Here is a 23,362-nt window from a genome sequence, read left to right on the forward strand (position 1 = left end):
CAAGTGAGATACTGTAGGGGCCATAGGGGCAACAGAAATACCACTAACTGTATTTGAATCAACTGAATGTCGAAGCAAGCTAGCCAACCAGAGCAAATTAAGAACAAGTAAGGAGACAGGGGATCACCTTGACATAAACCTCTACTCAGACGGAAGAAACCACATTTTTTCCATTGATTAAGAGAGAGTATGGTACTCCAGAAACACATCACATCATTAGATTATCTAGTTGCGATTAAAGCCCATCTTCTACATCATCCATCACAAAAAATCCAATTTTACACGATCATATGCCTTGCTCATGTCCAAATTAATCGCCATTAAGCCTTCATAACTAGTCTTCCTTTTCTCAATTGTGTGCATGTGCTCAAAAGACAGTAAGATATTATCAGCGATTTGACATTCAGGAACAAAAGCACTTTGTTCCTCAAAAATGATATTAGGTAGGAAGACTTTAAGTCTGTTCACAATTACTTTAGATATAATTCTGTAAATCACATTACAAAGGCTTATGGGTCGAAAATCTATAACTTGTATTGGTTTGTTTACTTTCAGAACTAAAACTATAAGAGTATAATTGATGGCCCTCAAATCATCACGATCGTTGAGAACATGAAGACAAGCTGTAGTCAACTTATCATCAATCAAAACCCAATAATGTTGGTAGAAAAAAGCCGGTAGACCATCGTAACCTCGAGCCTTTGATGAATGCATTTGGAAGAGACTAATTTTAATGTCTTCTGTAATAAATGGCTTCCATAGAACAGAATTCATGGATGCCGTTACTCTACCATGGACACCATAGCTTAAGCTGCTACGCAATACAGAACCCATTGAAGTGAACAGCATTTGAAAATAATTCAAGAAACTTTCTGTGACATTTAGAGGGTTAGACATCCATTGACCATTCTCATTTGTGATACCGCTAATGTAGTTCTTGCGAAACCGTGCAAATGCATGGCTATAAAAATATTTAGTGTTGCGGTCTCCTTCATGTAATTAGGAAAGTCTAGAATGGTGCTTCCATCGTGACTCTTCCTTATCTAACAAGCAATCAATCTCATTCTCCACTTGAGGAAGACGTCTAACATGCTCTGTAGTAGGATAATTGGATTGAAAGTTTGTTAGTATGTGATAGCATTCTTTTAAATGCAATTTGATATGGCTAAAGGAAAATTTATTCCTCCTCAGCAGTGTTTTAGCACACCTAGACATCCCATGGACAATGTCATTTGTTGACACAGTTCTAGAGTCAAAAGAATCCCGCTCCTCTACAATGATCTTCTCGCATTCTTCCTTCCCTAGCCAAACAGACTCAAGGTGGAAGCGTTTACCAAATTTTGAACCTTGTGTATGAGAACCCTAAAAAAATAAGCAGAATGAGTTGTGGTCTGATACTGAAGTTGGAATATGTTGAACTATAGAGTGAGGGAAAATGATATGGCCACTAACATAGGCAAAATACCTATCAATATGTTCTTGTACATTAGCATCACCAATTCTTCTATTGGACCAAGTAAAATTATATCCGGTAAATTGTATAGGGCCCAAGGAACAATTTGCAATGGTTGTATTGAAAGTTCCACTTGGTACTCAAGTCTTCATTGGCCTCCCTGCTTGTTAGAAAGTGATAAAATTTCATTAGAATCTCCCATTACAAACCATCTGTCATTAAAATTGAAATTGAGCCTGTCCAATAATTCCCATGAAAATTTGCATAGGGACGCATCATAGAAACTAGTGAAACAGAAAATTTCTTTATCAACAAGATTAACTGTAGAATCAATATGTCCTTGAGAGAAAGATCTAACGGTTAAAAGGACTTCAGATTTCCAGAAGAGAGCCAAGCCCCCACTTAAACCAATCTGATCTACTCCAAAGCAATTTTCCATCTTGCATCTTGTCCGAAAACCTCCAAATTACGTGAAAAAAACTTTGTTTCCATTAAGAAAACAATGTTGGGGTCAAGTGTTTTGAGTATTTTAACAAATGCTCTGAATATCCGAGGATTCTCCAACCCTCATACATTCCAACTTAAGATTTTCATGGTTCGTGGTGAGGTTGTTCACCAGTCCCCACCATGTTGGAAGATGAAACATCTTCAGTCTTGGAAATTGAAATCTTATTCGTTTATTTCTACAAATGGGTTTCACAGTATGTCGTTTGCCTCGCTTGACACTCAAACCTGTAGACATTGAAATATGTCCCTGCAAAGGAGTAGACAAAGTTAAACAAGGGATACCTAGGTGCTTTGCACGAGAATTGATTTCCACCGCTGGATTTGGCAGTTCATCTGAAACAATGTTGTACTCCATATCATGAGCAATTGTAATGGCTATGTCATCAATTTTCTCCATGTCCGCAGTTGTTACAGGAACCAGTTGCAAGAGAGTAAGTTCAGAACCTTTATGTTGGGTATTCGTCACTATAACTGTTGGAGAAGGTAACTATTTTGGTAGTAACGGATGCAGCGGAGACAACGGCAAGACATGACTAGAACACACAAGAGTTCGATTTGGTTTTGAGGGAACCACTGAATGCGAAGAAATTTCATCAGAGGATTCCTTTTGCCTCAGTTACCTTCATTGTATGGATTTCCTTCCCATAAGTAAATGAGCATAATGATTTGCACGAAGCGTCGCCCCATATTGGCCACCTTAATCTTTGTCTAGCAAGGTACAATCCTTTTGGATGTGAACTAGAAGCCCGCATTGGAAGCAAAAATTTGACAATTGTTCATATTGGAACTCCACCCAAAATGGCTCTTGATTAGCCAACACAATTCTCATTCCCCTACACAAAGGCCTTCGAACATCAAGTCTAACATGAATCCGCATAAATTTTCCAAAATGGAGGCCCTTTTCATCAAAGTCTACCGTAATGCAATCCCCCAAATGTGGCCCAATTGCTTATCCCATTTGTTTAGTCATACAATGTAGAGGAATATTGTGAACTTGGACCCAAAAAAGTGCATTATGAATAAAGACCGAGAGTGGAATAATAGAGCCTGATATCTCTTTTGTCAAAACTAAAGATCTTTCAAAATGCCATGGCGCACTTTGAATAACTCTTTGTCTTCCAAAGTAATGAAACGACAAAGAAACGTTGTATCATTCAATTCTTGGCATTGCACCAAACATGAATTTGCCTATAAAGAGTGCATCATATCGATGAAAATGCATTTGTTAAACCGATAATCTATATATACTTGCACCAACAAGCAAGTATTCAATAAGTCCTCATCTAGAAGAATGTCATGGCTGATAACCAAAGAAGAACTTTCATACGATGTTAAGCGCAATGTCTTTTGAAAGCTGTCAGTAACATCTTCATAACTCAAGAGAAGAGAAGAAGAAAAAGAAAAATAAAAACTCTTCATAATAGTTGAAGGAGACAAAAACCTCACAAACTTAAAGCCATGAAAGGAAAACTCTTACGAAGGGAGAGAATACTTAACCTATTTCTCGATACATACATGTTACTCTTAATTTTTTTCAATCTATATTATAAAAATTTGTTAAAAACGAAAAGTTTGACCTTTATATATAATATTATTCAATTATAAAATTCAAATTTTAAAATGTTTACTTGTTTAAATTTTTTTACCTATGAAATTCAAATATTTATACCTATGAAATTCAAATATTTATTTATTTATTTATTGCAATAATTAAATTTTTTATATTACATACTTATAATATTATATTATTATTATTATTAGTACTACTAGTGCTATTATTATTATTTGCCCAATGAACACTTTTTTATCTAATAAAATAATTTATTTATAGTTATATGTATTTTAAAAAAATTAAATAATGAGTTCAATTTTATTATTGAAATATATATGTTTTGATATTGAAACTTCATTTATTACATATTATATATATGTATATGTATTATTTTATAGAGTCTAATTATTAATTACCCTAAATAACATTTTTATATTGTAAAAATTGATTTTATATATATTTGAGTACAATTATAAAAGATAAAAAACTTCATGCTTTTTCAATTAATTATGTAATATTGTAATAATAAAAAATATATTTTTGAATAACATCAAATAAAGATAAAAAAAATTTATGTTTTTAAATAGCTGCTGCATTTAAATACTGATTAATATTTTATTAGGATCATAAATAATAAAAAAATGATATGAGTTTTTTTATTAATGATTTTGAAAAAAATTTAAAATGATAATATCCATACACATGATACTAATTTTTCTAATTTTATATATTATATAAATTATATGAACAATTATAAAAAATAATTTAATCTATTTTAAATAATGCAGTTTTTTGTAGAAAAGCTATAAATAATGAAAAATCAAATTTGTATTTTTTTGTTAAAAATATATATATATATATATATATGTATATATATAAAATAAAATATGATCCAGCGTTAAACATTATATAACATTAATAGAATATAAACTAATATAATACAAATTCATACAATACGTATTATATATATATATATATATATAAAACACAGGCTGATATCCATATAATTGGGTTTTGCTAGTGCAAAATCCCCAATAGGCAATGTTAGAAAGATGTTAAAAAAAATAATAATAATAAAAAAAAAACACAATGGCCAAAATAGTCCTATATTAGTAATAGGGCAGGATTTGTGGGGCAAATCTGACCACCATATTCCTTCTCTTTTTTCTTTCTCTATCTGGGTTGAAGCAAACCAGTAACTCTCTGCATCTCGAAAGCTTGAAGCAAATCAGCAGGTTCTTTTTGAATTTCTCTTTGATTTTGTGTTTCTTTTTTCCCATTCTTTTTTTTTTTTTGGCCGTTCTGAAGAAAATTGTTTGTTCTTGCCCCTCTCTCTCTCTCTCTCTCTCTCTCTCTGTCTTTCACTTGGGGAAGGGAGCTCTCAGAGGCCTCTGCTATTATTTTTAGTTTTCTGGTTCTCTTTGCTTCCCATTTCCTTCTCTTTTTTCTTTCTCTATCTCTCTCGGTCTTTCTTTTAGATCTGCCATTTGTTTGTGAGTTTCACTGCTAGATATCATTAGGTTTGTGAATTTTGCAATTTCTTAATTTGTCCCTCAGATTTACAGAGCGAAAGAAATCCCTTCGCCCTTTCTTTCTCTTTTTTTGTCATTCAGAAACACTAGCGCTTAAAAAAAAAAAATTACTGATGCTTTTTTCTGTTATAAATATGCAGCAGGGGGATCAATCAGGCCACGTTAATGCCCTTATACGAAGATTGGTACGTTGTCTTTTTGTGACTTTTTTTATTGATTTATTCGAAACTGCATTCGAATTTTTGGTAATCTTTTTGCCGCTTGCTGCATTGTTTAGATCTTGTACATTGTTCACCTATTTTTTGGGAAGAATTTTTTTTTTTTTTTGTTTATAAAAAAAAAAATTTGTTTATTGATTCGATATTTATTTTCGGAATTGCTGTCTTGTTCTTTGATTCGTATGGTTTTAGGCCTCTGTATTTTCCGTTCTACGCATCAGTGCATGAATGCAACTTGGAGGAGTTGATTTTTGTGAATTCTGGATTACGATTTTTTTTTTTTTTTTTTTTTGCTTTTACATGATTTTATTAGAATTTATATATATTCTTTTTAATCATTATTACTGAATATAGCTAAGGTTAATATTGATTAATTTGTCCATTCCCATATCTGCTATATAGCTAAACATTAAGAGAACTGAGTTCAAAATAATTACGAACACAAAAGTTGGTTGATGCCATCATGGAGCCCAATCAAAAAATATTGGCATCTTGTAGTCGGTGATGATACAATGTGCAAACTAAACTCTTTGATGCTTCTGCATTGTCTCCTCCATTCGGTGCCAAACTGTATTTTTTAAGTAGCATCTCTTATTTGAAAATACATATCCATACCAAGAAGTTTGAGGATATATTGGCTGGATTGGGGAAAATTGTTTAGACATGAAGATCTTTGGTTAATATGGACCTAGATGATAAATGTTGGTAGCCATAAAGATATAATTTTCAATCAACAACAGTTAGGGACAGGTGTCATATGAAGTCTGTAGAATTTTAGCAACTCCGAATATTAGTTTACCACAAAAACATCCTGCTTAGATGATGATGAATTGGTTGTGTAGCATTGCCTGTATGTTGATAATTTGGATTAATTGCTCTTTTTTTTTTCTTGTCTACTACCCGCTAGGTAGTACTTTTTCTTCCAATTTGAGCCCTGACCTTAATTTCTTTTCTTCTGAGATTTAATTATGTAAAAGCATTTTTTTATTATACTTTTTATTTAATGGCTGGTATTTATACAACAATAAAACCTGTTAACCTACTGAAATGAAAAAAAATTACTACTTGTCTGGTAATTTGATAAACTTTGGTTCTTAAACTCAAATTAAGATGACATGGCCATTATTGAAAGATTGTCCATGGCACATGGAACTTCAACATAAAAATGGATTTGATTTCAAGTTGCTTCACCATTTGTTTCATCTTAACAATCACTCACAAATTTTGGCAGTTTTGAGTGAATAGTGCTAGTATATTCTTTTGTGTAGTTTTTCTGTAGTTGTTCTGATTAGGTCTTTTGTCCTAACATCAACTTGTGTCTTTGGTCTATGGTCTAAGTTGTGTCATTGCTTGCAGTGAGACAAATGTGTTTGGGAAACAATATCAGTTCTATTTTCCTCCTTGTATTGCAGACTTAGAGTCTTGTAACAATTTTGTTCAATATGATGTTTGTGGAACTTGTAGGTTCCAAGTTTTCTTGGCTTTTGCCTCATTTGCTGTCGATTATTTTTTATTTTGTTTATTTTTTCCTGGTGTGTGTGTGTGTGTGTGTGTGTGTGTGTGTGTGTGTGTGTGTGTGTGTGTGTGTGTGTGTGTGCATGCATTCTAGTTGTGGTTATTTCATTGTTCTTGTCCTTTATTAATTTATGTAATGCAGCTGGTGAGTGTTGAATTGTCCTATTCATGATTATTATTATTATCCTGCTTACAGGCACCTGACCAACAAAAACTTGTAATCAGGTGCCTATAAGCAGGATAGGCAATTCTGTTTATTTATTTATCTATTTTTAAATTTCGTTGCTTTTCTTTTCTTTCCCCCCTTTATTACTGGCATTTGAGATCTAAAGCTTTTGTAAAGCTGCTGCAACACCTTTAAAAGATGGTTACTTTTCCTTATTACATCCCCTTGTGAAGTTGTATGGTAGTCTTAAATGAATTCAACTAGCACATATTTGAATAAAATAGGTTGTATGATAGTCTTGATTATAAAGGTATACTAATTTATTTTTTTCCGTTTCCATCTTCTGGTTTTATTTTTACATTTTTTATGCTTAAAGATTATGGGATGTACATGCTAGATATGAAAATGCACTTGTGGAATTAGTTGCACCCCTTTAGCTCTCAGGAAATGTTTCTGGCACTTATTTCACTGCAATCATGGAAATACTTCTTGCGGTGTTGGCTGAGGGCTGATATTATGTGCTTGGATGCTAAAGCACCATCAGTCATCTTGGATAAAACCATCAAAGCTGCCAATGATAGTCTGAACGTCCAGTATTAAAACAAAATGAGAAAAATAAAATAAAATTAATTCTGAAGGTTCAATTTTGAGTTTTGCTTTTGTCATATTGCTTCTCTCTCTCGATTGCTTATCTCCCTCGACACCTAGCCGCTCTCTGATGCTTCTCTCTTGACGTCGATCAATACCGTCTTCTCTTTCTCTCCGCGAAGCACCCTCCTTCTTTCTCGACTCAACACTAAGTATCAGCCTCCATCTCTGGTAGCGGCAAGGTGGAATTCTGAACTAACTAGTTTTGCAGCTTTTGGTGATTACCCATATCAGTTCTTGATATCTTTGATATTTTTCTCTAAATTTTTGGGTTTACCGTTCTAAGGTCTTCTGCTTTTTTTTTTTTTTTTTTTTTTTTCCCTCTTTTTTCCCCGAATAAACTACATTATTTTTGGGCATGTCAATTTATCCGTTTGACTTCTACTGTGACGCTAAGAATGTTTGCTTTCATTTTTTTTTTTTTTTTTCATTTGTTTGGTTGTTGGATATGTGTTTGGTAAGTAGGAAAATTTGTTCTGTTGCTATTGAATGCTTTGGAATGTGGTGGGGCATCATTTTGATGCGCATATACATATATATATATATATATTTCTTTTAAATCAAAATTGTCTGAAATCGAAATTTTCTTTTATGTAATGTATCTATCTGTCAGCTTTCTGTTGTGTCCCTATGTGGCATATATGTTGGGCTTTTTTTTTTTTTTGTTTTTTTGGGTGAATAGGCATACATTTTGGGTTAGTTGTTTTAGAATCAATCTTCCTGATTTATTAGATCATATGACTTAGAAGAACAATATATCATTGGTTTTGTGCTTTTTGAGCTTGGTTTTCAATCGCATCAATTGTGATCTGCCATTATATAGCATGGTGAATTTTGTCTAGTCACCAGTATAACTGCCTGAAATCTCTTTTTGACAAATAAATAACTAATTTCACCAGAAACTAATAGTTATACCAGCTCATTATTTCAGAAGATAATTATTGTGCCTTGCTTTTTGATTTGCAATCTGACTAGTTAGCATTACTTTCATGTTTGTCCTTTGATCTAAAATCCTCTGCAAATTTACTTTCTCAAGCGTTGGTTGTCGTTATAACTCAATATTGTTTTTGGTTGCCCAAGTTGTAATTTCTTTTTTAATACCAAGGCTATTTTGTATTCTTCTCTGTATGCCGTATTCTGACAAACTCTGGTATGTTATTTCACTTTCTCACTTCATCTTTCATTACAACTCAGATATTGTTCTAGGACGGGTTTAAGCGGCTGTAAGGTTGAGACCAGGAAATGCAGAGGAAAAGGTAGCAGATGCTTATTTTGCTGATTTTGTAGAATTACAACCAGAGGTGTTCTGCATCATTGACAACTAACTTTCTGTATAGCTCCTTTGATCCTCTCCTTCTTTTTCATGTATATAATCTTGTACTCTCTTATCTGCTTTTGCATTTTGAAATTGAGAATTCTTAATGTTCCATTTTCTTTTTTCTGGATGCTGATTATTTGTAAATGACTGATAATAGGGTTTTGTATTCTTAGATCCAAATTATATACATAAAATGGAGTTTGATGTACACAACTGTTATTTATTAGATTCTTTGACATAGCATGGAATGTTTTTTGTAAAGGAGTTTTTGTGGTTCCACATTCTGAGAAGCCTAGCCAGAACCCAGTCATCCTGTCCACTTGGTCCACCCACTTTAATTTGGTTGCATCGATTGCTTGTCTTTCTAATTCTACATTTAAATCTTGCAATTGCTCTCAACTCTTGTTTATATCTTGGCTCATGAGTTTCAGTAAGTTTATGTTTATTCAATATATTTATTTTATTATTTTATTGGCTTTCCATATCATAATTTTAATTTTAACTGACTTGTTTGAAAAATATATTAAGATAAATTTTTGTAGATAAGTATTAAAAATAAACTTTTAAATAATTATAGTAATGGTTGAGTGTATCCAATATGCACTAAACACAGGATAGATAGCTAGTTCAATATTCAGTTTGGGACTGTTAAACACAGGATGGCTAATCCAATATTCCGTCTGGGACTGCCCCAAACAAATTATAGCGCTACTGTATTTGGCTGATTCTATCGTGGCTTATATCTGTTCTGATCTAATAGCCCTGTACGATCCTACATGCCAAACGCATCCTATCAGCTGTCCTAACAAAATGTAAAACACTTTTTATTGATTTATATTTTTTTTGGCTATTGAGAAAAAGTAACATACCAGCCCGTCTTGTTAGAACAAGAAACAATCCAAGAATCAGCAAGAATATAAAAAATTTCTTCTGAAAAACGATTCTACTGAAAGAAAACCAGTAAGAAACCAACCCAATATTACTTTTTAATTTGATTTGTTCTTTGAGAAATGGGTTTTCCCATTTATCTCATTTTGTGATTTTTTTCCTTAAATGTTCAATCTGAAAATGGGTTTCAATTTATTTCATTTTGTAACTTTTTTGTAATGTTCAAACTTTTTGCTTTGCTGTTTCTTTTTTTCTTTTTAAGCAAAATTTTCAAATTGATAATGGTTTTAAAAAATTTCTTTCAGAGAGAGCAGGCAAACGGTTATAGCGACGAAGAAACATCGAAAGAAGAGCTAGAAGAATAAGCTGAAAAGATGATGGTGACGAAGGAACATCGAAACAAGAGCTAGAAGAAAAAGCTGAAAGGATGATGGTACGTTCAATTTTTTTTGAAGTTTTTTTGTTACAAAAAAGAAGAACAAGAAAAACAACTATTGTGATGGTTTTCATGATGGGAATTTAGAATAAATGTATTTTGGGTAAATTCGTTATTATGGCTAGGATGGAATTAGTTAAATATTTGAGATGGGCCCGTAGAAAGGTTAGCATGAAAATAGATTTAGATTTGATATTGGGGAATTTAACCCTTTTCCCCGTGGGCAGGGCGTTGACAAAATATACCTCTGTTTTTTTTTTTTTTTTTTTAATCTTTTAATATCAATTATAGTCTTAAAATAATTTCAAAAAACATCTATATCATTTACATTAAACTTCAATCAACACGAAAACTCTTATTCCACTCCATCCCACACCATACTCTACATTACGAAAAATCTTTTTAATTTTTCAACTAAAAAAACAAAAACCAACTTTTTTTATATTTCATCTACTTATAATCCTTACTTTTTGATCCAGCAGAGCCCTTTGATCCAGCAGAATCCACCCAAGGCTTAGTTTCTTCCTCACAGAGCATCATCAGGTAATTTTTTATTTTTTATTTTTTGTTTATTGCCGTGTGTATGTATATATATTATGGATTTCCTATTTACATCAAATACTTGAAATTTTAAGAATATATAATATTTTTTGAGTACAATGTGATATATTTAGGAGTATGAATCGCTTTATTGATGTTTAAAACCGGTTAAAAATTTGAAATTTTTGAAATTTATGTTAGATTAAAGTTTTTGTATGGAAGTTATTAAAATCTAGGTTTTGGGATAGATTGACACTGGGTATCAGTAGGAAATCAAGAGAAGAAAAAAAAGAGACCAGTTTAGCCTGAAATGGTGGTTGGAGGTGGGAGAAACGGCTGGGTTGGAATTCGGGTATGAGATCCGGTTCGGGCGGATTCAGGTCGACTCGGCTGGAGGTTGAAGGAGAAGCGAATGATGTGTCATCTGGGACAAACAACATGTCATTGGGTCGGCTAGCCCAGATGACATGTCGTCCAATGAAGATGACACGTTGTTAATGAGAAACGACATGTCATTTTGTGCATGTGTAATGGACGACCTGCCGTTTTGCTGACATCATCAATGACATCAGCCTTTTTTTTGGTTTTTTTTTGTTTGTTTTTGTTTTTTTTTGTTTTTTTTTTTTTTAAGAGTTTTGGGGTTCAAAAGGAGAAAAAAATATGGAGTTGATTAAAATTTATAGTTTGGCACAAGCTTAAAAATTAAAATCGGTATAAATTAATTTTGGAAGTGATAAAAAAGGTGGAATTGGTTGGATAAATAAATGTGTTTGATCAAATTTTATGTTATTTTAAGTGTTTATATGTATTTATATACATACATATATATATACTTTAAGTGTAGATGAAAAATGAGCAGCATTGGCAATTTAACTTGAAATGGTTATTTTGTATTGTTTAGAATTATATAAATTTTGTATTCGTAATTTAGGATTATGGTTATTTATATATGCATACATAGTTGACTATGTGGCTAAAGGTAGATAAAAAGTTATTGATGTTGTCAAGTTACATTTATAGGTTGTATTTTATAATGGCACCAAAAATAAATTTGCGATCTCAATCGAAGAGGGGAGTTAAGAAGGTGCAAACTAAGAGACACGGTGGCAGTATATCAGCATTCGACTCTAAGCGTCGACGAACTTCTAGGCAGCTATCCAAAGCTGAGATGGAAAGTACCAAACTTCCAAGCCACGTTCCACTCTCCTCTCCCCCATATGAGATGGTAAGATTTATATTAATTTATGTAGTTTGGTGCGGTAAATGATAAGACTTTTTTAACTATTTATTCATTAATGTGAATACTAGAGAAAAACTTCACCCGATGGCCATCGGTAATTACCGATAGGCCATTGGGGATTTTTTTTAGTTTATTGTAGTTTGATTACCGATGGTTACATCGGTAATACCACTTGTGCAAAAATTTGAATACATATGTCTTAGTATTTGCTTGAACATTATTATTATCAATTTGGGGTGGACAAATAGTGTATGAGTAAATTGTTGACTTCCGTTCCATTTATGTAATTTATTTTGCAGGCCAGCGATGCTCCAAGGGAACGACTTTTCAAGGATGCTGATATATTTAAAGCTAGGGCACATTCTTTCGGAAACCCAATAGAAGCCAACAAAGTTATTAAAAGTGTGCTCACAGATGATCAGCTGGAAAAGTATAGGCAGACATGTTTTGGACACTTACTTGAAGTGGAGAATCTTAGGTTCTCTGGTCATATAGTTCATAACCTACTTTGCAGACAAGTTGTGTCCAACGATCATCAGGCACTTGAGTTTAACTTTGGCAGATCTGGAGTGCGGTTTACGAAATGGGAATTCGCACTTATTACTGGTTTAAAATTCTGTCAGTATCCTTCTATGAATGATATTGAGCTGAACCGAAAATCAAAGGAGCTATGCAAGAGGTTGTTGGAAGATAGGTCTGACTTGAAACCACCAGAATTAGATCGAATATTTAAGCATACAGATTTTGTGGATGATTGGGATGCAGTAAGGATTGCGTTACTATATTTCCTGGTGCATGGTGTACTCGGAATGGATCCGAGAGTTCAGATCAATAGAAAATTTATTGAGTTGGTTGCTGATATCGAGGTATTTAATTCCTATCCTTGGGGTATTCCGAGCTACAAGGAGACGATTGAATCATTGCACAATGCCTTCCATCATAGAGGATGTGAAATAAAGAATAACTCACAGTCGTATGACTTAAAAGGTTTTCCGTTGGCATTTCAGGTACATTTTATATATAATAAATGTAGTGTTTTATTAAAAAATTAGTGTTTAATTACAAATCATATTTAATAATCTATATTCTATATTTTGTAGGTGTGGGCTTTTGAAGCAATTCCCGAGTTTGGTAAACATTTTGGAGAGCGGCGGGAAACCCGTTGTCCTAGGATGGTTGGATGGCATGCTACAACTCAACCGAGCCATTTTGCGGTCCAGTGTTGGTTCACCTCAAATATTGATGTAAGGCAAATTTATTTAGACTACATGCTACGACTACATTCAAGTTACGTTACATTTTTTGTTTCTAATATACCAATGCTTTCCGTTTTGTTTTGTTGTTGTTTTTTTTTTTTTTTTTCTTTCTTTCTTAATTTCTTGTAGTATGTTGCGCATTGGAGGTTAAATGCTACCGATGAGGAGAAAAATATGGATTACTGGAGATCGATAGCAGTTAACATACATGAGGTTCGGTATACAGAACCACCACTTGTAGCACCAATAGCATCCGATGTAGCCGTTGATGCTAAAGATGCGTCCAAAGCTGAAAAGCAGAGTAATGCCCCACCAGATGATAATGTAAGATTATGCAATTGTTATTTGCAATTTATGTATTACATAAGTTGTACTAAGATGTATTTACTTGTTTTTTGGATATTGATATTGATTAGGTTGCTCGCTTAGAGGCAAAATTGGATGAATTAAAGAAATTTGTGGTTGAGAGTCGTGAGGAAGATAGGAAGGAGATTGCATCTTTAAGGAATATGCTTACTTATGTTACTGACCTACTTAAGCATAAGGTATCATTTAGGGTTACAATATACTTTACGGTTTCATCATTATTAAATATTTATATTGTAATTTAGCAATAATTTGTTTTTGGAAGTGCTAAAATTAATCATTGTGCTTTGTAGAGTGAACATCATATGCACACACAGCCACCGCCGTCTTCGGTGCGACCGTCATCCCCTTTGGTGGCATCATATGGAGAGCAAGAAGAAGAATTTGATGCACCTATAGACGGTTCCAGTGGTAAGAAGATGGATGAGGATTGTAAATCATCATTCGATCCCATCATATCTGGTGGACCCTATGTTGAGGATTCATGGGCTTTGGTGCCATATCGGCCATTGCAATTGGGCCGGGATTTTACTGCTTCAGCCGATAGTCCACATCATAACCCATTTGTGGACGCAGAGAGTAAGGTGGAGGCTCAGTTGCATAAATTTGGTGAGAAAAGTCGCTTCAATCGAGTCTACCAGCAGTCACACCACCTCACCTCCCCGTTCATCGTTTCATGTAAAAGAAAGGTAAAATTGAATCTCAAACGACCTATTGATGCATCAAAGGAGAGGTCGTTCGATGAGTGGTATAGATTAGCACCAGCCGGATCGAGCGTGTGTGCATCTTATATGACAGTGAATAAGAAGTTTTTTGATGATCTACTTACCCCTGCTGGGTGGTTGACATCCGATGTAAGTTATAAATTTTACTTTCATGTAAATTCATTGTGTATTTAATTTTGGATTGATGTTTTATGACGTAACACTTGTTTATGATTTCTTTTTATATATTTTGCAGCATATGGACACCATTTTATATTTCATCAGGAGAAGGCGGTTTGAGCATCAGAGCAGTTTCACCCAAAACTGTGCCATAATGGACACGTTATTTTGGGTAAGCAAGTGGATATATTTGAATCGTTGCTTATTGTTATATTGAATACAGATTATGTTGGAGTTAAAGTTATTTTACCAACTTTTTAATTGTTTGGTAGTTATCAATAAAAGGCCGTTATCCCACATTTAAGGCGTCCTGCAGCACATATTCGTGTGATTCCACATTGCGAAACTATGTGCATGGAAAGTTACCACAACATAGCATTCCGTGGTGGATATGTGATTATGTAAGTCTATTCATATATTTCAAAAAATTTTAATATGTTTCCTAATTTCTGTATAATGATGTTAATTTCATATTTTCAGTTGTACGTCCCTATCAATAACAGCGGCGTCCATTGGTTGGCAGCAATTGTTGACTTGAAGGCTCGACATGTTGAATTATATGATCCAAATATGGGAAATAAATATGTTCAGAATAGAGAGATAAAAAATGCCAAGTGCCTTACGTGTATGCTGCCTTACTTATTGCGGGAAGGGGAGTATTATGATAAGAATCCAGACGTGCTTCCTAGCTTAGAGCCATTCACCATGGCTATGATCAAAGATGCACCCCGGCAAGATAATGGGTATGAATATGTTATTTGAAATTAACTTTCGTTAATGCGTTGTTATTGTGCTTACATATGGAAATACACATGGTTGGTTATCGTTATCAACTTATTTGATGCCATTTCGTTAATGTAATTTTGCAGGGGTGATTGTGGTGTCTTTACATTGAAGTTCATTGAGTACAAAAGCAGTGAAGAGGACGTTTTATTCGGCCCGGATGACATTAGTTGGTTTAGGAAAAAATACGCTGTTGATGTGTATTTTAATAAATTTTCAATGTAGATCGTACGTTTGTGACTACAACATGCAACTAACATTATGTTACACATCTCTAACCTAAAATATAATTACGGTATCCCAAGAAATCTTATGCTCCATCGGTAGTTGCAAATAATCCAATTGTTCAATACAAATCAACGAAATGAAAACTCATGCTAAATTTAATTTTATTAATGATCCTCAACAAAAGAATCCACAAAAAAAATCGAAAAAAGTGAAAAAATTGCAAATATAGTTAATTTACCAAACCCATCCTTGGTAATTAAAATTTATCAAATTGTTCCAATTCGATAACTTTAATAGAGTGTGTTTCCACCAAGAACAAGCTAAATATAACTTTGGCTATTAATCCTCAACAAAAGAATCCACAATATGATTGAAAAAAGTTGGAAATTTCAAACAAAATTGATTACAGGTGGTGCATTTGTAATTATCGATGCCAACAGTTCCATCGGTAATTACCAAACCCCATCGGTAATTAAATTTTGGCCACTTTTTCAAAGCAAATCACCACAATTTAATCCGAAAATTTGGATAATGTTTCTTTCCACCGAGGCCATGCTAAAACTAACTTTTTAAAAGTGAAACTGGGAAAAAGTATGAAAATATAAACTAAAGTTGATTACCAATGGTGCATTGGTAATTGCATCGGTAATTACCGATACCAACAGTTGCATCAGTAATTACCAAAACATCGTTGGTAATTATATTTTCCATCTCTTATCCACTCCAAAAACTTAGATAATGTGTGTTTCCATCAAGAACATACAAAAAATAACTTCATTAATGATCCTCAACAATAAAATCCTCAAAAAGTTTGGAAAGAGTTAGAAAATTGTAAATTTTATTGATTACCAACGGGCCATCGGTAATTACCGATGGAACCGAATCTATATTAGCACCAAAAAATTTGCTGGAAAAATTACCAACACATCCATCAGTAATTACCGAAACCCCATCGGTAATTAAATTTTGGCCACTTTTTCGAAGCAAATCACCACAATTTAATCTGAAAACTTGGATAGTGTTTCTTTCCACCAAGACCATGCTAAAAATAACTTTCTTAAAGTGAAACAATGGGAAAAAGTATGAAAATATCAACTAATTATGAAAATATCAACTAAAGTTGATTACCAATGGTTTAGTTGATTACCAATGGTGCATCAGTAATAACCGATACTAACGGTTGCATCAGTAATTACCAAAACATCGTTGGTAATTATATTTTCCATCTCTTATCCACTCCGAAAACTTAGATAATGTGTGTTTCCGCCAAGAACATGCAAAAAATAACTTCATTAATGATCTTTAACAATAAAATCCTCAAAAAGTTTGGAAAAAATTAGAAAATTGAAAATTTTACTGATTACCGATGGAATTGTCGGTAATCTATATTAGCACCAAAAAAATTGGTGGAAAACTTACCAACACATCCATTGGTAATTACCGAAACCCCATCAGTAATTAAATTTTGGCGACTTTTTCGAAGCAAATCACCACAATTTAATCTGAAAACTTGGATAATGTTTCTTTCCACCGAGGCCATGCTAAAACTAACTTTTTTAAAGTGAAACAATGGGAAAAAGTATGAAAATATCAAATAAAGTTGATTACCAATGGTGCATCGGTAATTACCAAAACACCATCGGTAATTACATTTTCCATGACTTTTTCCAATCTTACAACTTCAGTAATGTTTGTTTCCACCAAAAACATGCTAACTATAACTTTATTAAGGTGGCAAAATGGGAAAATGTTTTTAAATCTCAAAGAAAGTTGATTACATATGGTGCATCTGCAATTACGGATACCAAATGTTTCATTGGTAAATACCGAAACCCCATCGGTAATTTAATTTTGCATATTTTTTCAATCCAAAAACTTCTCTATGTGTGTTTCCACCAAAGAAATATTAAATATAACTTTATTAAATATAAATTTCAATCCATAATCAACTATATTTGAAATTTTCATAGTTTTTCCCGATTTCCCACATTAAAAAAGTTATATTTAGCATTATCCAAGTTTTGGGATTAAATTGAAGTGAGAAAGCGATGGTTTTGTTGAATGGTTAGTCTGCACAAGAAGGAGACTGAAAGCTACATAACCAGGAAAAGAGAAAAAGAGATGGAGACACAATGATGAAATTAAATGTGGTAGATGGGAGAGTAAGTGAGAGGGATAGAAATAAATGAGGGTAGATATCAAGAGTCAAAGAGAGAAATGGTAGATGGGTGAAATGTGCAGTGTTCTTTAATTCATTTAATGCTTCATTGTATACATATTTTGGGATTTAACTATAACGTGTGTTTCCAATCAACCAACTATAATATTTATAGTGTGGGAGATATTTTGGGAGTAAATACTACCAACAACACGGTGGCAAAAAAAAAATTTTAATGATGACATACTCATTGATTCCAAATTAAGAGAATCATGACAAAAACACATTGGAAACATTAACAAATTTTAAGATAGATGTAGCATGCAAATAGAAAAAATTACAAATTGTTCTTTCTGTTGCATTATTTTTATCCTCTACAAAGGAAGTTGTAGATTGTCAATGCGATCCATATTCTACATAAAAAATATCTGGAGGATTACAATATTTCTTTGTGATAGCAAAGAGAGTCTCTTGGTTGGCCATACACATAATTAGCAGCTACTCCTTAAAAAGGACTGCACTTATATTTTTTTGTTTGTGAACTAATCTCAAGATCAAAAATGGAATTCAAAGCCACCTCCTGGAAAGCCTCCTCCTCCAAATCCACCAGGAAAGCCTCCATTAAATGTAAACATGAACTGCTAAAGGGTTAAAACCACCACCATCACCACCACCCATACCCATATCTTTAAGGTCTTCTCCTCTATCGTATCTAGTGCGCTTTTCTCCATCACTAAGAACTTGTAAAGGATTATAACATAGTGTCAGAAATGTCAGTGGAGTTGAAGATCAAAAGCTAACAAAGATACAAGATTGAATAGAAAAGTTGCACCATTTTCAGACCTCATATGCAGCAGCAATTTCCCTGAATTAGGCCTCAGCTTCTTCTCTGTTATCTACATTCTTATCTGGATGCCACCGTAAAGCCAGCTTCTTATATGCCCGCTTAATATCAGAAATAGATGTAGCCTTTGAAACTCCCAAGATCAGTCTTTGCGTTTGGTCATCTCCAAAGCTTTCTCAGCTTTTAGTATTGCTTCCCGAATATGCATAACCTGCAGAATTGGCAAGGTTTTGTTCTTTTCAATTAACTAAGACCAATAGCTAGGTACTTACACATGATTAATAAAACAAACTTTGCATACAGTTCTGTAAAGTGGAACATCAATATGGAAGCACAAATATTTTCAACTAACATGTAGAAGGTGTCGTTAATAAATTCTGTTGTGTCCACAAATACTTTATACAAACATGTAGAAGGTAATGTTTGGAGTTGACTAGAATGCTTCACCACAACATTCCTCCCAATCAATTAAAACACATCGATAATACCGCCTCATTCATACAGGACAAGTTTGAGGATTGGAATTGGAAGAAAAATCGATCGAACAGTCTCTGAACACACCCTCATGGCAACATAATTATAATTAGGACTCTCTTTGAAGACAACAACATCGAAATCAAAAAACAAACAAAAACAAGTTCTTGACTTTACATTATATCGAATAATCTCAAACACACCACAAAATCGCAAAATGCAAACCAAGTTTTCAACAATCAAACTTGGATTTTATTCAACAAACCAAATATTATCAGGAACCCAGCACTCAAAGCTGAAAAAAGCCTCCGAATTTAGAATGCACCATAAATAGATTTTTTTACCCAATAAAACAAAAATACCCAAATTTTCAACTCCTTAAGTCCTGCAGCAACAGAACACCAATCACAACACACCCACCAAAAAAATTCTTCCCTCCCCCAAACCTATTCAATGATGATCAAACAGTTAATAAATACAGAATTTCTTACAATGATATGTACATTGAATTAGTATGAATGCACATGTGGGAATCACACTACAAAAACATAGAAAAAAATTGTTGTGTCAATCTCCTTTAAGCTTGGTTGAGATCTCGTGAAGCTTGGCCTTGCCATCTGAATCATTTACAAATAATTAGCAAAGGCAATGCAAATTCTCTAATTTCCACATTCAGAATTAAAAGAAGCACTACCATAATTGTCTTCTTATTTATTTATTTATAGTTTTTTCCTTCCTGTATGAGTAGATGTTATCTTAAGGTTGGGTCCCTACTATTCCCTTGTCATTTGAAGGTCCCTAGTGTCTATATGAAGCATTACTTTTGGCATTGACATATTTCCCATTTGTTAAATTACTATCAATGTAAAAGAGAAACCATTTGACCAACCTTGAGAGCAGAATTTTTTTGGTAATGAGATCCAAAAAAGATAAAAAAAAACATTAAAAAAATTACATGTACTAGTGACATGCATTCAATTTTTGATTTCCTTATTAAAACATTGTTGTGTTCCCTTATTATGTTGTGTAAGATGGGTAACATTTTTCTTAACATGGTTTAATCCACTCAATGAATATCCAAGTTCAAATTAATGCAGAATAAATAAGCTCATAATTTCTTTTGGAAAATTTTCAAAGTATTTCTTTCACCCTCTAGCAAAGTGAAATACTAAGGATCCAAAGTCAAATAATTTACTGGGATGCCTGAGAACTTGTGGAAACTAAATTAGAAAGTATTATGTTGATATAGGTCGTGTTCATTATGTTATAACTCCAATATAAACCTTCAAGAAAAGTGATTGCAGCTTGAAACTCAAACATGTAACCAAACTTTTGATGGCAACGGAAGGATTTATGGTAACTGCATCGCTATATCCTTTCTAATGCAGCTTCTTAGTTTCATCAGATTTTAATTTCTTCCGATACAAATATCTTTACAATCTCTATGGTGGGTTTTTCAAGCATGCTAGGAATGTCTGGGCCAATATAGGCTATAAGATATGAAACAAATAACAAAAGACCTCCATCTGACCTCAATAAAGTTAAGAATGGCACCTATATCAGATCCATTTGTGTCTTTCAATGTTGAAAGAGCTTCAAAAATCATGGCATTGTGCCTGTCAAAACAAAAATAGGATCAAGTAGCATGAAAAGAAACAACAAAGTCAATGTAAAAAAGATATGCAAATAAATGGTTTATCAACTTTGGTTGCCAAAACAACAGAAAATATTCAAGACTTGTAACCAACTAATACAAGAAAAGGTAATATGTGCATAGAGAAGAATAATTACTAACTGGTGTCTTTTATATCCTATTCTATATTATAAGGACTACATTCAAATCCTTGATTAACTTAGCAACATTTAATAAATAAATGATTTTTTTTCCCAACACAATATCCATGGAATTATACTTTTTCCCCTCTCCTAATAAAGTGGGAGAAATTGAGAGGCTAACTCACACAACTGTAAAACTTTGTAATTAATAAAACATATAAGTGACATGGAACATAAGAAAAAACACACCGTGAAGCATTCTTTCCATCCTGCAAACTATTTGGAGGATCATCCATAACAGCGTTGGAAGATGCATTGCGATGAAGTGAAGCAGCAGGAGCAGAGTTTTGAATATTCACATGTTGTGCAGCTGCAATAGCTTTTATTTTAGGAGCCCTTGATTTTTATTTAGATCCATGTGAAGAAAAGAAAGAAAAAAATGGAAAAAAAAAAAAAAAAGAAGTATAAATATTTAATTTTGATGTAAGGGTATTTTAGGATTGTTGAAAAATGGTGGGGTAAAACAAAAAAGGTAAGGGAGGAGGGGGTATATTTTGTTAACGTCCTACCCACGAGGGCAAAGGGCTAAATTCCCCTTTGATATTTTGTAGAATTGGTAAATTGGCCCATTGTTAAGGTCGGTTAATATTGGACATGTCTAGATAACCAACTAAAACTTGTGGCCTATGTGTTTACCATTCTCGAATCATCTTATCATTAGTTTTTTTGTACAGCCACTTGACTAGCTTCATTCAGAAGAAACTTTGATACTTCTTTTGCCTTTTTGATGTCTGGTACATTTTCTAGAAACTCACACCATTCATTTTATCATATAGCAAGTTACCCATTAAGGATTCAAAAAAATGATTCTTGATTTTGCGAATTGTTATGAAATTGACAGAAAATGCGCTTACTGTAAAACCTACATTTATCCAAAACACGATATAGGGAATAAGGCCTCCGTGACCATTGAGAGCACAAGTTATATAGTAAGGACAAAGACAGAGTAAACTATTTCTTGCAAGTAACAGGAAAATCAACTACTGTCACAACTTAAATGCTTCAATTCCATTCAAGTTATCTAAATACTCTTTTTTTTGTCCCTCAGCTAAGAGAACAAATAGTATAATAGATTGTCTCCAACCAACTCAGCAGTCAGCACAAATTGACCCACCTTTTTCAACCTCTAGGCTCCTCATCTTCTTCAAGACATTTATAGTGGTTTATAGAAGGAAAATTCAGTCTTCATGTGAATTTCAACTTTTATTTTAATAATGATCCTTGTATTTTATGGAAAACATAATCTCTCTGAGGATAGATGATGACACTTTTCATATTTTTTTATTTTCATGAAGTTATTTAGTCAAAATAGAAATGAAATATATTTTCACTTCACCTAGCTTCTATCTTTAGTTTCTTTAATTCTCCTCTGTAGCCACTTTATTCAACTCAACTGTTTTCTCAGCAACGATGTCCCTTATGAAGTGAAACCTAACATTGATACGTTTGGTTCTCTAATCATGAATTGGTTTCTTATATACATGTACGGCATTCTGATCATCACACAGCACTTGTACTTCTTGACTAACTAATTATATGTTTGGTTCTCTAGTGATGAGCTCATTGTTAGACACATGTATCGCACTTTGATTATCACACAGCACTAGTACTTCTTGAGTAACTGATTATTTGAAAAAGAAAAGAAATGCTTCAATAGTTTCTAGAAAAGTAACTAAGTTTTTACTATATTTAAAACATTTAGGATTTTCTTTTTGCAGGTTTTCAACTTTGTCTAGTGATTTTATGATATGTACACTCTTTGCCAAAGGATCCTACTAAGATGTTAGTTGGATTGTTGGTTTGTAAGAATCAAAACCCCATTGCTTTTAATGTTTTTACTTTTTCTTCTTTGGAACATTTTATGGCGAATACACCACCTCAAATTACAACGCAGTACACATAATGTACTAAATAATTTATCCTATTTCATAGAAATGGAAATTTTCCTGTTTTATAGAAATAACGGATCATAATTTGGATTGATTATATCATGCCATGTTTCAATGAGATCCAATGGTTATATTTGTACCAAAAGGATATTTTAAATTTAAAACATTTCTATTAAAAATTTAGCAGAGTTAAGTTCCCTTTATGACCAAGAATTAAAAATAAATTAATCACTTAGTATTACATAAAATAAAATTGTAAAGTATTTTTGTGCAATTATGTTTAAATGATAAGAACGAGTTCTGTAGTGTTTTTAAAGCTCCAAAAAATACTACTAATAAAAAAATTATTTGGTTACTTTGATTTGCAAAAAAATAAAATAAAAAGTGGCTTTTTTTGGGTAAAAAACTAAAAATAAACACAACAAGTGCTTCTAAGAATCAATTGATTAAACCAAAAAGGAAAAAAAAAAAATCAAATTTGGTTCTTTTCCAAATAAGTATGACCAAAACAAAAATGATATCGAATACATTAATCAAAGCATTAAAATACCAAAAATAACTCTAGAAACATTTTTTCATTGTATGTAACTAAATATTCACCTCTACTTTTATGAAGTATTTTTTAACAAAA

The 23,362-nt window shown here is 32.9% G+C and overlaps 1 protein-coding gene across 14 annotated transcripts; it reads left to right on the top strand.

Annotated features, from left to right (window-relative positions):
• Positions 1-4,525: 4,525 nt before the first annotated feature.
• LOC107419213 (uncharacterized) lies at positions 4,526-15,627 on the top strand. 14 transcript variants are annotated; one of them, XM_048474082.2, is made up of 16 exons: positions 4,527-4,747; positions 5,185-5,229; positions 7,341-7,808; positions 8,786-8,956; positions 10,103-10,230; positions 10,716-10,776; positions 11,794-11,998; positions 12,313-13,020; positions 13,114-13,257; positions 13,399-13,593; positions 13,686-13,814; positions 13,929-14,489; positions 14,596-14,691; positions 14,792-14,920; positions 15,000-15,262; positions 15,389-15,627. In XM_048474082.2, the coding sequence occupies exons 7-16, from the start codon at positions 11,807-11,809 to the stop codon at positions 15,525-15,527; spliced, it is 2,556 nt and encodes an 851-aa protein (XP_048330039.2). In that variant the 5' UTR covers positions 4,527-4,747; positions 5,185-5,229; positions 7,341-7,808; positions 8,786-8,956; positions 10,103-10,230; positions 10,716-10,776; positions 11,794-11,806; the 3' UTR covers positions 15,528-15,627. The 14 variants fall into 14 exon arrangements, with proteins under 14 accessions (XP_048330044.2, XP_048330039.2, XP_048330042.2 ...); XM_048474085.2 differs by having other exon boundaries at positions 8,786-8,847; XM_048474079.2 differs by having other exon boundaries at positions 7,341-7,773.
• Positions 15,628-23,362: the final 7,735 nt, after the last annotated feature.

This window comes from Ziziphus jujuba, chromosome 2 (genome assembly GCF_031755915.1).
Source record: "Ziziphus jujuba cultivar Dongzao chromosome 2, ASM3175591v1".
NCBI classification, from domain to species: Eukaryota; Viridiplantae; Streptophyta; class Magnoliopsida; order Rosales; family Rhamnaceae; genus Ziziphus; species Ziziphus jujuba.